Source organism: Dermacentor albipictus, chromosome 1, assembly GCF_038994185.2.
Source record: "Dermacentor albipictus isolate Rhodes 1998 colony chromosome 1, USDA_Dalb.pri_finalv2, whole genome shotgun sequence".
Classification (NCBI taxonomy): domain Eukaryota; kingdom Metazoa; phylum Arthropoda; class Arachnida; order Ixodida; family Ixodidae; genus Dermacentor; species Dermacentor albipictus.
This window is the reverse complement of record NC_091821.1, coordinates 27,023,688-27,037,240: the sequence shown is the minus strand read 5'-3', so window position 1 is coordinate 27,037,240 and position 13,553 is coordinate 27,023,688. Positions and strand designations below refer to the sequence as shown.

General features: G+C 48.0%; 1 protein-coding gene across 2 annotated transcripts in view; it reads right to left on the bottom strand.

Moving 5' to 3' along the window:
• The window catches only part of Megf8 (multiple EGF like domains 8), a 222,782-nt gene that overhangs the window by 113,320 nt on the left and 95,909 nt on the right, over nt 1–13,553 (bottom strand). For both annotated transcript variants that reach the window (XM_070539750.1, XM_065441347.2), the window contains exon 15: nt 13,187–13,351. In XM_070539750.1, the coding sequence (XP_070395851.1) occupies nt 13,187–13,351 (165 nt within the window). The remainder of the gene's footprint in view (nt 1–13,186; nt 13,352–13,553) is intronic.

The following is a 13,553-nucleotide window of genomic DNA, read 5'->3' as shown; positions in this document are numbered from 1 at the left end:
CTTGATGCGCGCTGTCCTCCGACGGCGGTGACGTGATCGAGCGCGCGGTAATATGATCAAGCGTGCGCTAAGAGGGTGGGAGTACGACAGGTGAGTGCGTGCTAAAGGTGGGGGGGGGGGGAGCGCAGGCGAGTTCGCGGTAACGTGATCAAGCGTGCGCTAGGGGGCTGTTTCCTGCTCCCTCTGCCGGATGGGAAAGGAGGGCACGCACACGCTGCTTGTTCCGGTTTGCTCTCAGCTCTTTTCTCATAATTTTTACAGCACTCCAATTACGGTAGCTGGCGACACATCTAACATCCACCTTCGGCTCGGGTTTGTACACAAAGCAGTCCATGGGAGTAAGAAACTTTGTCTGAAATAACTATTCTGCCATTTTTGGAGTTGGAATCTGCGGGATTTTTTCTCTATTCAAATACATATAGGTATTTGCTGGGACCAACAAAGCAGTTCAAATTATCCGTCAATTCGAATTTAGAGATTTGGAATAATCAGGATTTCATCATTTCTAAACTAAAAACTAAATAATAATAACTAATCTAAAAATAATCCTCCAACTAAAAGAAACCAAACAGAACTTAAGCCTTGTTTCATCTCTGGCTAGATTAAAACACAACATCCCATGTTATAACACCAGGTCCCCGGAATACTGGCATGTGCCGCATGTGCGTTCAATATATGGTAACCAAATGACTTGTTACACTCTCCCCACTCTGCTGAATAATCTCAGATCTGCGTCCATCGATGTACGAAATTGTTCTGGCAGAGACCTGTATAATTTCTATTGCCCCAAGAATTAATTGGGTTTAACCATGTACCTAATGTTTTTCTTAAGAGTTTTGTGTATCTATATATCTATATTGTTTGTTTTTCCCGAGCTGTTTCATGTGTGAAGCAAATTGTTTAAGTGAGATCTATGTACTACATGCCATTACTCTTTCCTTTCTCCATTTTCGTTGTTCCTCTTTTCCTTTCATTTTCTTCTTTTTTTTTTTTCTCGCTCCTTGCTGTCTGCTGCCTTTTGGACCTTCTGGTTATTAAGACCAGTCAAGTTGCTTCTGCAGCAACTTTTTTCCTAATGCCTTGGCACTTTGTACCACTTGTTTTTATGAATAAAGGTGTGTATATATATATATATATATATATATGGCGGCCGGCGGAACAAGCCTAACACGATTATTTTTCTTTTTGTGAGTACATTACGCGCATTGAAACAGTTTCATCCGTATCAGTAATGAATAATATCGTTAATACAGTCGAACCCGACTATACCGAACCCGTTTACATCGAATTATTCTATATATCGAACAATTTCTGGACACGGTAGAGTTACAATGAGTATATATAGCAAAAATTACACTTACATCGAACAAAAAAAGCAGCGACTCCCGATATATCGAACGTCAAGCGGCAGGAAGTGCCCCCGGAAGTTGGCTTTCCCTTGCAGTGGCGGGAAAACCCGGTGGCGCGGCTCCATCCAACTGCTCTCCCTACCGTGACCGCCCTGCCTCGAACGAGCCGTCGACACCACCCTACAAAAAATGATCCTGGCCCGCCTGCAGCACTTGCTCAGACAGCCAATCAGAGGCTCTTGTGCCCTCGTCGTGCAAGATGGCGGAAGTGCGAGCTGTCTCGCTGCTTTTCTGGTTCATTGTGTGTATGCCTTGTAGGCCTTCTCCCAAAGTGTTGCCGTGATGAAGCGGCAGAATTCGCCTTTCGTCGTGAAGCTCGAAATCATAAATAAGATCGAATGCGGTGAGAAGTCGGATGTCCCAGCAGCGTACAAGATTCCGAGGAGCACTCTCAGCACCATCTTGAAGGGGGAGATTACGGATAAAGCGGCCAAACTCGCGACCCAGTGCCCGTGGCGCCCGACGCGTACGCACGACCGTGTGCGAGTGGTTCATCCGAAATTGCTTCAGCCATGCCGACTTTCACGTGCTCGGTGATGACTAAATTCTGATGAATGCGACGAAGCCGTTGCTGATGTTGCCAAAGTTTGGAGTGAGCTGTCAGAATTTCCGGAAGTTGTTGACGAATCAACGGTAGACGAGTTTATGAGCGCAAATGATGGTGTCGAGACCACAGGAGAGCCCGAAAACGAAGACTACATTGCCGACATCGTACCGAGCACAAGTGAAAGTGGGCACAATGAGGGAAGCAACGACGGTCCTTGGCCCGCATCCTCCGAAGTGATTGGTGCGCTCGCACTAGTCGGTGCTTCTGCGCGAATGCGGAAGGTTGCGGCCTCAGCTGCTCCGACACTTTAGACAATGTGGAAAAGTGCGTGCGTGCAGGCAGCGAAATTGCCCAGGCAGAAGAAAATGCAAGACTACTTCGTGCGAAACTAAGCTAGTTTCACCAATAAAGTGATTTTATAAATGGTATGTGCTTTTATGACATCCAATTATTTAGCGGGCTTATATCGAATTATTCTCTATATCGAACTGATAGGCGTTCTTTTGAGAGTTCGATATAGCCGGGTTCGACTGTACTGGCAAGTTTGCGAAAACAATGTAGCCATGTCCACTTTGAGGAGACAGAAACAGAGATAGTCGCGCTTAGCTGCCAGTGAGATAGAAACACATGGCGGGCATGCTGCGGGAACTGCGGCATTTGTCTTCACTGCTATCCTAATATGGCACATTTCCACTAAGAGTGGGCGAATAACTTAGCTGCGTTACAAGCAGTGACGTATGAATAGGGTACACTTCTGATGTATCAGTGTAAACGTGGCCACTATCGTTGCCACTTGTGATTTGTTGCGTGCCCAAGAATGCAGATGAGAAGAATCGAAAGGCACCCTTTATGCTGTTGTTGTTGACCAAAACCATTATGAAGCCTACAAATAATAAAGCCGAGGCAAGTTTGGTTGTAGCATTTTTTGTTTTATGGAAGTGCGGAAAGTGATGAAAGGAATGAAATGGTATCAGCTCTCGCTGCTGTCCTCAGCCACGCCACCACCTTCGCCTTTGCCCGCCAAACTTCACCAAGTCATCCAGAAGCAAGTTTGCACTGCTCTCCCTTCTGCCCGCGAGACTCAGTCGGTGCCGACTCCCGTTGCTTTTCCCGAGGTGACTGCACTTCTCAGCTATGCCGAGGCTCTCGCGTGGCCACCACCTCAAACCTTTGTGCCATTCCCATCAGTCGTGCCACTGCGTCCAGCTCCTCCCTTCGTTCAGCCGTGGTAACAACACAGCAGTGGACAATGGCGCACTCTTGACAACCGGCCAATATGTTGTGTGTGTGGTCAACCTGGCCACGTTGCATGATTTTGTCGTCGCCGCGCAACATCCTACCGCCGTAGCTTCGACACCGAACCATACGTTTCCCCATTCCCGTCATCCTCCGTGTCTCAGAACAATAGCCAGATGTCTTCGTCCTCAAACCACCGCCCTCTTGTTGACCGCCATGCGTCGTCGCCTCGACACCGCTCGCTTTCGCCAATACGTCGTCGTCCTTCTACACCGGAACGGGAAAACTAATCATCGCAGTTCCAGAGGCAAGAACTGCGTCACCCACGAACAGACCAAGGCCTCTTCCTTCTCCGACTAATGTTATTGATGTATATGGGGGACGGCGTCGCTGCACTCGCCCTCGTTGACAATGGTGCCGCAGTTTCAGTGCCAAACTTTGCTGTTCGCTCAGAAAAGTTATGACGCCACTGTCAAAAGTGTTGCTTCGTACTGCCAGCGCAGACCACATCATGCCTGCAGCTGCGTGTACTGCTGGCGTTGTGATCAACGGCCTCCTCTACATCGTAGAATTTTTGGTGCTGTGTTCTTGTTCTCGCGATCCTATATTGGGATGCGACTTCCTTTCTGCTAATAAGGCCATCATCAACTGTTCTCGTGCTGAAGTGGAATTTCAAACACTGTGTCATGCCCCACTCCTTGATGCTCGTGAACCTGAAGATAAAGTATTTGTTGCCGAAGATGTTACAATTACACCGCACTCATCCGCCCTTGCCACAGTGTCATGCAACATTGGGCTTCTTCGATTTTCCACTTCTGGCTACCCGCGGGTTGCCATAGCCAGCCAGAGTGCCTTCGTTTTTCTCGGGTTGCTCCGCCCACCGTGCCAAGCACTTCCGCCGGGCATTCGTTTTGCTCGGGCTGGACGGTTCTGGCTACCCGCAGGCTGCCAGAACCTGCCAGGCCAATTTTGGTCTGGCTGCTCTCTTCTGGAAGTTCTCTGGCTAGCAGACGACGAAAAGAGGTGATGGGCGCTCGCCGCCATCTTTGCGAAGACCTCACGGATTAGAACGCGAGCGCTTGAGGACTTAAATTTACCTCGCCCAGCCAAGTGTCTACGGTCATCTTCAGATTTCCTTACTTCTAGCGTTATCTTTTTAGGTGCTAACGCTTCGTTCCACATCGCGAAGTGGTGTGATACGAGCAGTAGTGAACCATTTGAAGCTTGTGTGTGTGTATGTGTGTGTGTCCCTTGAAGGCTTCTTCGCGGCGGTGATCAGCGCGCCGCGCTCTCGTGCGTGCATATTATCTGCATCATATTCCACACAAGTTGTGGACGCTCATTCACACACTGCGGTACAATTTGGGCTCGTTTTTCTCTGATGGCGTTCCTTTTCACATATTTCGTGTATGTATGCGGAGATACCGTAAAAACCGGACTATAGGTCGGACCGGAATATAGGTCGATCCCCCAACTAACGAATCCTCAAAATGAAAAAACAAAACAATAAATTTCAATGGCAAAAGTACCGAAAGACATGACACCCTTACCGTGAAACAAATGCGACTCAGGGGGTCAATGGTGACTGTCAATGGTGACAGTATTTATTTAAATGCTGCTCGCATGTGCACCTGGCCAAGTTTTTAGCGGTATCGCGCGACCATCGACCCGCGTGCTTGTCAGCACCTTATTAACAGCACTGAGCAGCGGAACAAACGAGATACGCGCATGTGTACACATGTCCTTACTTTCGCTATTTCGCCGCTCCGTGCCGTGATGACAAACACGCGGGTCGATGGTCGCGCGATACTGTTAAAAATTCGTCGGGTGTACAGTACACAGAAGGGCACGAAGTGCGCAAGCGCTACTCCGAATCAGAGCAACGCTTTTGATCAGAGTCGGATGACGAGTGCTTCTCGCTGCCCAGTCCATAGGCGCGTGCGATCTCTACCGCTTTCAAACGGATGCATTCGGCAGTCACAGGCAGCGGTCTTACATGCAGCTCTCGGACGGACTCCGCAACCTTGCCTTCCAGTTCTGCAGGCCGCTGCGATCCGGCACGAAATGACGTTTTCTTTTGGTTGCTGCAAGTTGTAATACGTTGCTTTTGCCTGCGCCACTACCGAATGCTCTTTTCGGATACTTCAAGTTCACGCTGTGCCACCAGGTTGCCGTGGGCTTTCGCGTACTCAATCGCCTTTTTCTTGAAGGCGATGGTGAATTGACGTCGGCTTCCGCTCATTTTGAAACAAAATGAAAATGCAGCCTTTAATTAATATAACTTTGCCACAATGGAAACGCAAAATGCCGGTGCCACAACGTCGCCACGCCGCCATAGACGCCGCGCTGCTGCTGATGGCGATGGCGGCTGTTTACTTCATCTGCCCATTGTTGCAAGACTTCCGTAGTTTTTCCGCCAATGTCCGGTATATAAGTCGAGGGTCGACTTTTCGCGATGGTTTTTTGAAAAAAGTTCGATCTATATTCCGGTTTTTACGGTATCTCCTTTTTCTGCAGTTAGCGAAGGCTATGCAGCTAGCTCGTGTTCGCGCCATCTCTCCGTCAAATGCTTGGATGGCAGCTCGAAACCGATATGTGTTCGAACTGCAGGCCGTTGATCTAAGAATGCACTGATTGAGTAATAGGCACACGTACATTAGACACACGCACATTGGCTTAATGCTCTCATGATCGTGACCAATGTTGTTTTTCGTGTGAAACGTTTCGCTGGTCACAGGCGGTGTGCATTTTCATGCGCCAGCCGCGTCCCCAGCTCCTTAGGATCGAAATGAGATGCACCATCAGCCACAACAAACTTTCTGAAATCGAAGCTAGCCCAAGCAGGTTGGCACGAAATTTTATGCATATGAGACGTACCCAATATCCTGTTTTTTCATGTCTTGTGAAGTGATGGCACAACGCCAACTCATCAATGTCGCCGACGTGATGGCTGCGAGCAGGGATCCTCGAGCTACCGCTTTCGAGTATACAATCATGCGCAATTTCACGTCTTGTCATCGGACCCGTCGATCGGAGGCCATCTGCTGCGCTGAGAAAGGTGAGGTTGCCTTAGTGCGCATCCTGCGCCGAGTCGCGCGAGAGTGATCATATCCCTGAATGCAACTATATATTTTCAAGCTGGCAACGCATAAATGGGCCAACTACGCCGAGCGCGCGCCAGCCTCGCCGGGCGCTGCCATGCTGGTAGCATGTTTACATTTGGCCATCTGTCCCGGCGTTCGATTTTGCAAACTTCGGGCAGGTTCGAGTTGTCTTGGGATCCCAGCCCACGTGACTTCCTATCAGGACCGGAACTAGCTGGCTGCCACCTTGCTCCCAGCGGGCTGCCAGAACTCCGAAAATCGAAGAGGCCCATTGTTGCTGATGGCAGCGCACTTTTTACACCATCTGCAATTTTCGCTCGTCACAAATGTTCCCCGCTGCCTTTCGCTCTTTTGGACGTTCATGCCGGCGTCAGCAGACTGCTCGTCGCCAACCAATTGTCCTGTCCTCTCACTTTACTGCGTGGGGAGTGCGTTGGCCGTGCCCAGTGTGTCAACCCTGCTGCCATCATTGACATGCCAACTGATTCCATCGCCACTCATGAGGTCGCCGGAGTGACCTGTAACCCCGTGCAGGAGCCGACTTCAGCCGATGTTTTACGTAACTCCATCGCCAACACGTTGACTGTTTCACAACATGCCCAGCTTCTACGCCTTCTCGACAAGTTCCGTTCATCTTTCGACTACCAGCATGTTCCCTTGGGCTGCACATCAACTGTTTGTCATTACATCAACACGGGTACCAGTGCACCACTGTGACAAAGACCATATTGTGTATCTGCGACAGAGCGCCGTATTATCGATGACCAAGTAGCTGACATGCTCAAGCGCAGCGTCATTCAGCCTTCGGATAGCCCCTGGGCATCTCCCATTGTTCTTGTTAAGAAGAAGGACGGAGCTATTCGATTTTGTGTGGATTACTGCCCTCTTAACAAAATAACTCATAAAGATGTTTGCCCTCTTCCGAGAATTGACAACGCCCTTGACTGTCTCCAAGGCACGGAGTTCTTCTCTTCTATCGACTTACGCAGCAGCTATTGGCAAGTCCCCATGACACCCGAAGACCAACCTAAAACGGCCTTTGTAACACCAGATGGCCTATATGAATTTCGCGTCATGCCTTTTGGGCTTTACAATGCCCCCACAACATCTGAGCATATGATGGACAACCTTTTTTGTGGTCTCAAGTGGAAAACGTGCCTATGCTACTTAGATGATGTGGTTAATTTTTCGCCCAATTTTCCCACCGATCTCTGTAGGTGGAGGAAGTGTTACAGTGCCTAACTGTCACCAGCCTTCAGCTCAACCTGATGAAATGCCACTTTGGCGCAAGTCAGCTCACCATCTTTGGCCATGTAGTATCTAAACACGGTATTCTTCCTGACGCCGCCAAGCTCCGTGCAGTTGCTGATTTTTCCAAACCTGCCTCCGTAAGAGAACTTCGCAGCTTCCTTGGCCTGTGTTCTTACTTTCGCCGTTTCATTCAGAATTTTGCGTCCATCACCGCTCCCTTGAATCAGTTTGTACGGAGCGATTTGAACGATTACGCCTGGTCGTCTGCTTGTGACGATGCCTTCCAAGAGTTGCATCGTCTACTGGGAGACGGGCTCCCCGCTTAATGTAATAGCATGCGTTTAGCCTGATCATTTGCGGAGAGCTTGCCAAGCTGCAAAAACAGGAATCCCCCGCACCCCGGCGGCGCCCTCTTTCTTACGGAGTGAGGTGCGTTTGCTTGGAAGAGTTTTCGTGGTTTCCTGTCAGTTTGTCTGTCCAGTGCTGTCTGGAGAGGAGGGGCAAGGGGGAACACCTAAAACATGTAATGTGGGATGAGGACCTAAATCTCCCTTGCCCCTCGTCACCACCACGCCACTCTCCACCTCTCAAATAGTTCCGCCGCTGTCCTTCTCATAGAAAGGATGTGCTGCAGTACCCAACAGTGCCTCCCATTCGACTTTTCTTTACCATGACGGTAATTTGGGCAGGGGAGGATGAGTTCGATAGCAGATGATGATGAATCTGATGGCTTGCTATCATGTCTCGCTTGCTATCATGTCCATTGAAAGTGACCTCCTCCGCGATCTACCCTTCGAACAGACTATATCTGATTTCGCTAAAGCGAAGGCACGAAAGATGCCATTTTAAAAGAGGACTGCTTGCGCTATACATGAATAGTTCCAATAAGTTCGTTGTGTCCCCTCCACATTGCCAATGAAACACTGAGCAGTGTAATTCAAGATATGGAAATCTTCGTTGTTCGTCTCTTGTTTGTTCTTCTTGTGATATTTAGCGTGCTTATAAAAAACTGTATTTTTGTTGTTTTTGATAGTGCCACGTTTATTTGGTGTCGTCCTTGCTTGTCTTACCTTTAACGAAAATATTTTCAAATAATGTTTTGTAATTACAGTTGGTAATTTTCATCTGTACTCTAGTGCATTTTTATGGTGTTTGTATTGCCTTAAGTATTGTATATATTTATTGCATATTTATAGAGTAATGTGTATAACGATTACTGCAGTCTGATGCTTGAATTTTAATAAAGAATGTTTTGGATACAACCATGCATCTCCTCAAGGGATTAAACTTAGTGATGCAAACAAAGCCTAGTTTCAGAAGAATCGACATCTGAGCTGTGTTGTCTTTTCTACGTTCTTGTTCGTCTTGAGTGCACTAAACCTTTCCTTAAAGCCTAGCTTTTGCTGAAAAGAGAATGCAGATTAATCACAAAGTGAACATATGTGTTGGTGTTTACAACAGTGCGCATTTCAAGCAAGTTTTGTTGCTTTCCTTATAATAATAACAATAATAATAATCCCGTTGATCGCACTCTGTTCTTTTTAATTTTGGTGGAATTAAAATGAAACACGGCATATTTCCAGTAGCATAGAAGGCAACAGGGGGGGGGGGGGGGGGTCAGTATAGGGAAAGGGGGCCTGCATGCGCATTAGCCCAAGGCCCCCATTTTTCTTAATCTGGCCCTGGCCAGGCCCTTCGATCGCACTGGCATTGACCTGTATGGACCCCTTCCGAGCACGACTTCCGGAAACCGCTGGATAATCTTCGCCATCGACCATTTGACGCGATACGCCGAAACAGCCGCTCTGCCTGCTGCCACCGCTCGTGATATAGCATCCTTCCTCCTGAAAAACTTTATTCTCCGTCACGGTGCACCTCGCGAGCTTTTCAGTGATAGAGGACGTGTCTTCCTCTCCGAAGTCGTACACGCGCTCCTTGCTGAATGCCGCATCGTTCATCGTACCACCACCGCCTACCATCCTCAAACTAATGGTCTGACGGAAAGATTTAACTGCACCCTTGGCGACATGCTCTCCAAATACGTCGCCTCTGATCACACTGATTGGGACCTCATTTTGCCATTCATCACGTTCGCCTACAACACTGCACCACAGGCGACCATAAACTTCTCCCCATTCTTCCTCTTGTATGGCAGCGAACCTTCGACTACCCTCGACACCATTCTTCCGTACAGACCCAACTCCTCTGAATGTACGCCCATCTCTGAAGCTGCCCGCTGCGCAGAGGAATGCCGTCAGCTCGCCCGTTCTTTTACAGCCGTCAACCAATGGCAACAAAAATCGTGACGTGACGATGATCACCCACATTGTCACTTTTGTCCGGACTCTTTTGTGTGGCTTTGGGTTAATGCCGTTCCTGCTGGACTCTCATCCAAGCTTGTCTCCAAATATCAAGGACCCTTCTGTGTTGTAGCACAGACATCGCCTGTGAACTATATTGTTGAGCCTGTCACGCCACCTACGGGCCAACGCTGTCGTGGTCGTGAAACCGTCCACGTACAACGCCTGAAGCCGTATTACGACCCCATGATTCTATGTTCACCATGAGTCGCCAGGATGGCTCCTTTTCTATGGGGGGCAATTGTAGTGAAGAGAAATGATTGGCGCTGCAGCCACATCGCCAGTTGTCCGGGAGGCGCGAGCTCGAGATTTGCCTGAGCTGCTCTGGTTGAGACACACTGCCTGCTGCTCTCTTGCACTGTATTCATATTAGATAACAAATTTAATGCATGTTTCTTACAGGCTTTTTGGCAATTAAGTCTTGCTAAGTGCATAGCCCCAATGCCATTGACTTACTCTACGGGGTGATGCTATCTTCACTGATTTGAAAGCAATCAGTAGATAAGGAAACATCAACATATACCGTGAATATATTTTGTCAATTTCTTCTCATTACTGTTTTAATGCAGTTTGTGAACTGGTGCTAGAGTAATAGAAATAGCACCACCCTGTAGATCATTACAATACGAATACTGTCACTCAACAACAACATAGAAAAAAGCTCTGTAAAGCTGAGCGCAGTTCGTAAAAATATAGAACATGGAAAAACACACTTGAAGTTTTACACAACAGTAACTTTTGCTAGAATGCAGCTACAGCAATATTAATGACAATGTTTTGTAGCTCTAGTCGTCGTGAGAATTACCATATTAAAAATGTGACTGTACTCTTCCAAAAACCTGGCAAAAGCTTTTTGTAAAGTCATGTATTGGCCCTAGATCCAGCATGAGAAATAGCATTTACCACTTCATGTGCTTGTTCCAGTGTCCTGAAGGAAACAATATCGAACATTTTTTATAAAGGCCCCTCCACTAACTTTTGTTTTATAAAAATTGAAAAATCCCCTGCTCATATGTCAAATCATTTGCTTTCCGAAGGCGGCAACCGCACTGCCAAACTCACCACAGTCAACAATACCATATTTACCCGCACAATTTGCGCCCTCGCATAATTTGCACACCCCTGATATTTACCCAAATTTACACAAAAAAAAATTTACTTGCATATTTTGCGCTCCCCGTCCCACCTGAGCCAGCTCACCGGCGCGCGAGCACGGAGAGACTTTGGATGGTCGCGCCCCTTGCCGCGCAGGTGAGCACAGTCATACACAAGATGGGCTGCGAGTGCGAAGTCCCTTCTCTGGAAGCCCCCAAACTACGGTCCCTAGAATATTATATTCTAGGTACAGTATTCAAAGACGAGAACCAGTTCACAGGTTGTCGGAACTGCTCGAGCGTTTGCCTCCCTCTATCTCCCCTTCTCTCCCGCCATGAGTAATGCATGCACGTGACATGGCACAGACTATTTGCTGCATCGGAGGCGTGCGAGGGCCAGTCGCACCAACTTTTCCCTTCGTTGCCCCTCGTTTTCTGCGTATGCGTTGCAGCGCATCTTTGGTTGATTTCGGAAGTTTAATGCAATAGTGAGCGAGAAAGGCATCTCGTCCCTTCCTGTAAAAACAACCAGCTGTGAAAAGCAACGCTGCAGGGTTATGCCTGCCGTGACAGCTGATAGCCGAAAACTCCCGCAGTTCATGATCTTCAAGCGGAAAACATTGCCCAAATTGAAGGTTGAAGGCCGTATTCACATTCGCGCCCAAGAAAAAGGCTGGATGAATGAAGAACTGATGAACGACTGGCTCTACATTGTCTGGGGTAAGCGACCAGGGGCCTTACTGCGACTGCCATCGCTGTTGGTGCTCGACAGTTTCACAGGCCATCTCGTGAACAGCGTAAAGGAGAAGTTGCGGGACATGAGGACCAACCTGGCCATTATCCCGGGCGGACTAACATCTGTTCTGCAGCATTTGGATGCCTCCTTAAATAAACCGTTCAAGGACTAAGTGCACGAGGTGTACGTGGAATGCATGGCCCGCGGAGAGCATGGGCTCACTCCCACTGGCAGAATAAAGAGACCGCTACTAGAGACGGTCTGTGAGTGGATACTCGCAGTGTGGGACCTGGTTTCTCTCACTACTGTCGAGAAGAGCTTCAAGAAGACGAACGTGCTCGACGGAACCGTGGACGATGCATTTTGGGAGGGCGGTGACAGCGGCCGTGATGATGATTCCCAGTCGGACCTCTCGACCAGTGATTCCAACTAGACCGTGCATGACTGGATCTGGCTGGTTAAAGTACGTGCCAATTCTGTCAAATAAACAAGTACCCTTCGTTTGTGCTATAATTTATTTTCTTTTTAATGTATATATTGCATGCGCTACGACATAATGCACATTATTTCAGATGTATTTCGCGAAATCTCCGCGTAATTTGCGCACCCTCTTTTTGGAGCTCTAAAATCATGAAAAAAAGTGCACAAATTATGCGAGTAAATACGGTACACACATGGGACCCACATCAGGTTCAACACAAACCATAAGCCACCAAGGCACTGCGTCGCGTCGTTCACGTTCTAAGTGCTGCATATGCACTGTGTCCACTAATGATGATATTATATATGTGCTTGGTCTCAAAACAGGGTCTTGACGGCAAGAACCCGCATCTGCGTGGAAAGTTGCGGGCAACAAGCGCTGGTACGTCGTCTACAGTCCTGTACGGTTTGCTGCACAACACATGCGCACCGTCTGCATCATATCATTGTTCACTACACGATGACACAGGGCTTTGCTTTGCTATCATTAAACTGCTTACGCGATATGGGTTTGCACCATGTGTTGACGTTTACTGTCTCGTGCGACCCAATCACCAGCTAGCATGCCAGCTCGTCTGATCCTTGCGAAGAGTGCCTTCTCTTTCTTGCCGTGTGATTAGACAACAGTTGTGCCTTGCTTTTTGTATGCGAGTTCGGCTTCAATCTTTTCAAAATGAGCGTTGAATAACTGATGTTCACAGAAGTGTATGCTATCCATGGACTGTGTTTTTTCACTAAGCCTGAGGGATGGTTGAGGACCCCTTTAACAGAAGTTGCCTGTATTCTGAAATTTGTAGTACTGAAGTACTTTTGCAGTGAAACTCAAGACAGTTGGCACAAGGTTTCAGACAACTTCGTTAAGCTGAAATATTTGTATATCTTGTGTTCATAATAATGCAGTTTTGCTGTAATCTGAAGTATTAGCCATCAGTGACCATGGTGGTGATTATTACGCTAAAGGAGGCTCACATAGAGAGAGTGTTGCTTTTGTTGGTTGGAGTACTGGTGAGGATCCATAGACAGTGGCGGGCCTCCACTGGACCTTCCATTTCTGGCACACCCAGTCCACCTCCATCTGGCTCCACGTACACAACACGCTTGGGGCTGCAGTCTATGTAGCAGCGGCCTCCATTCCTGTGTGCACCAATAAAAAGAAGCATGAGAATCCCAAAGCAAGAAAGAGGCATCTACAACTGTTTTCGTCAAGAAGCTGCACAGGATTTTGTTCCACAGCAAGTGGCACACTATTTCCCCATTGAAGTGTGGTCACCCTGGTTAACAGAATGGTGATTTGAGCGAGTTGGAACAGTTGCAACTGTTCATGATGGTGGTTAGT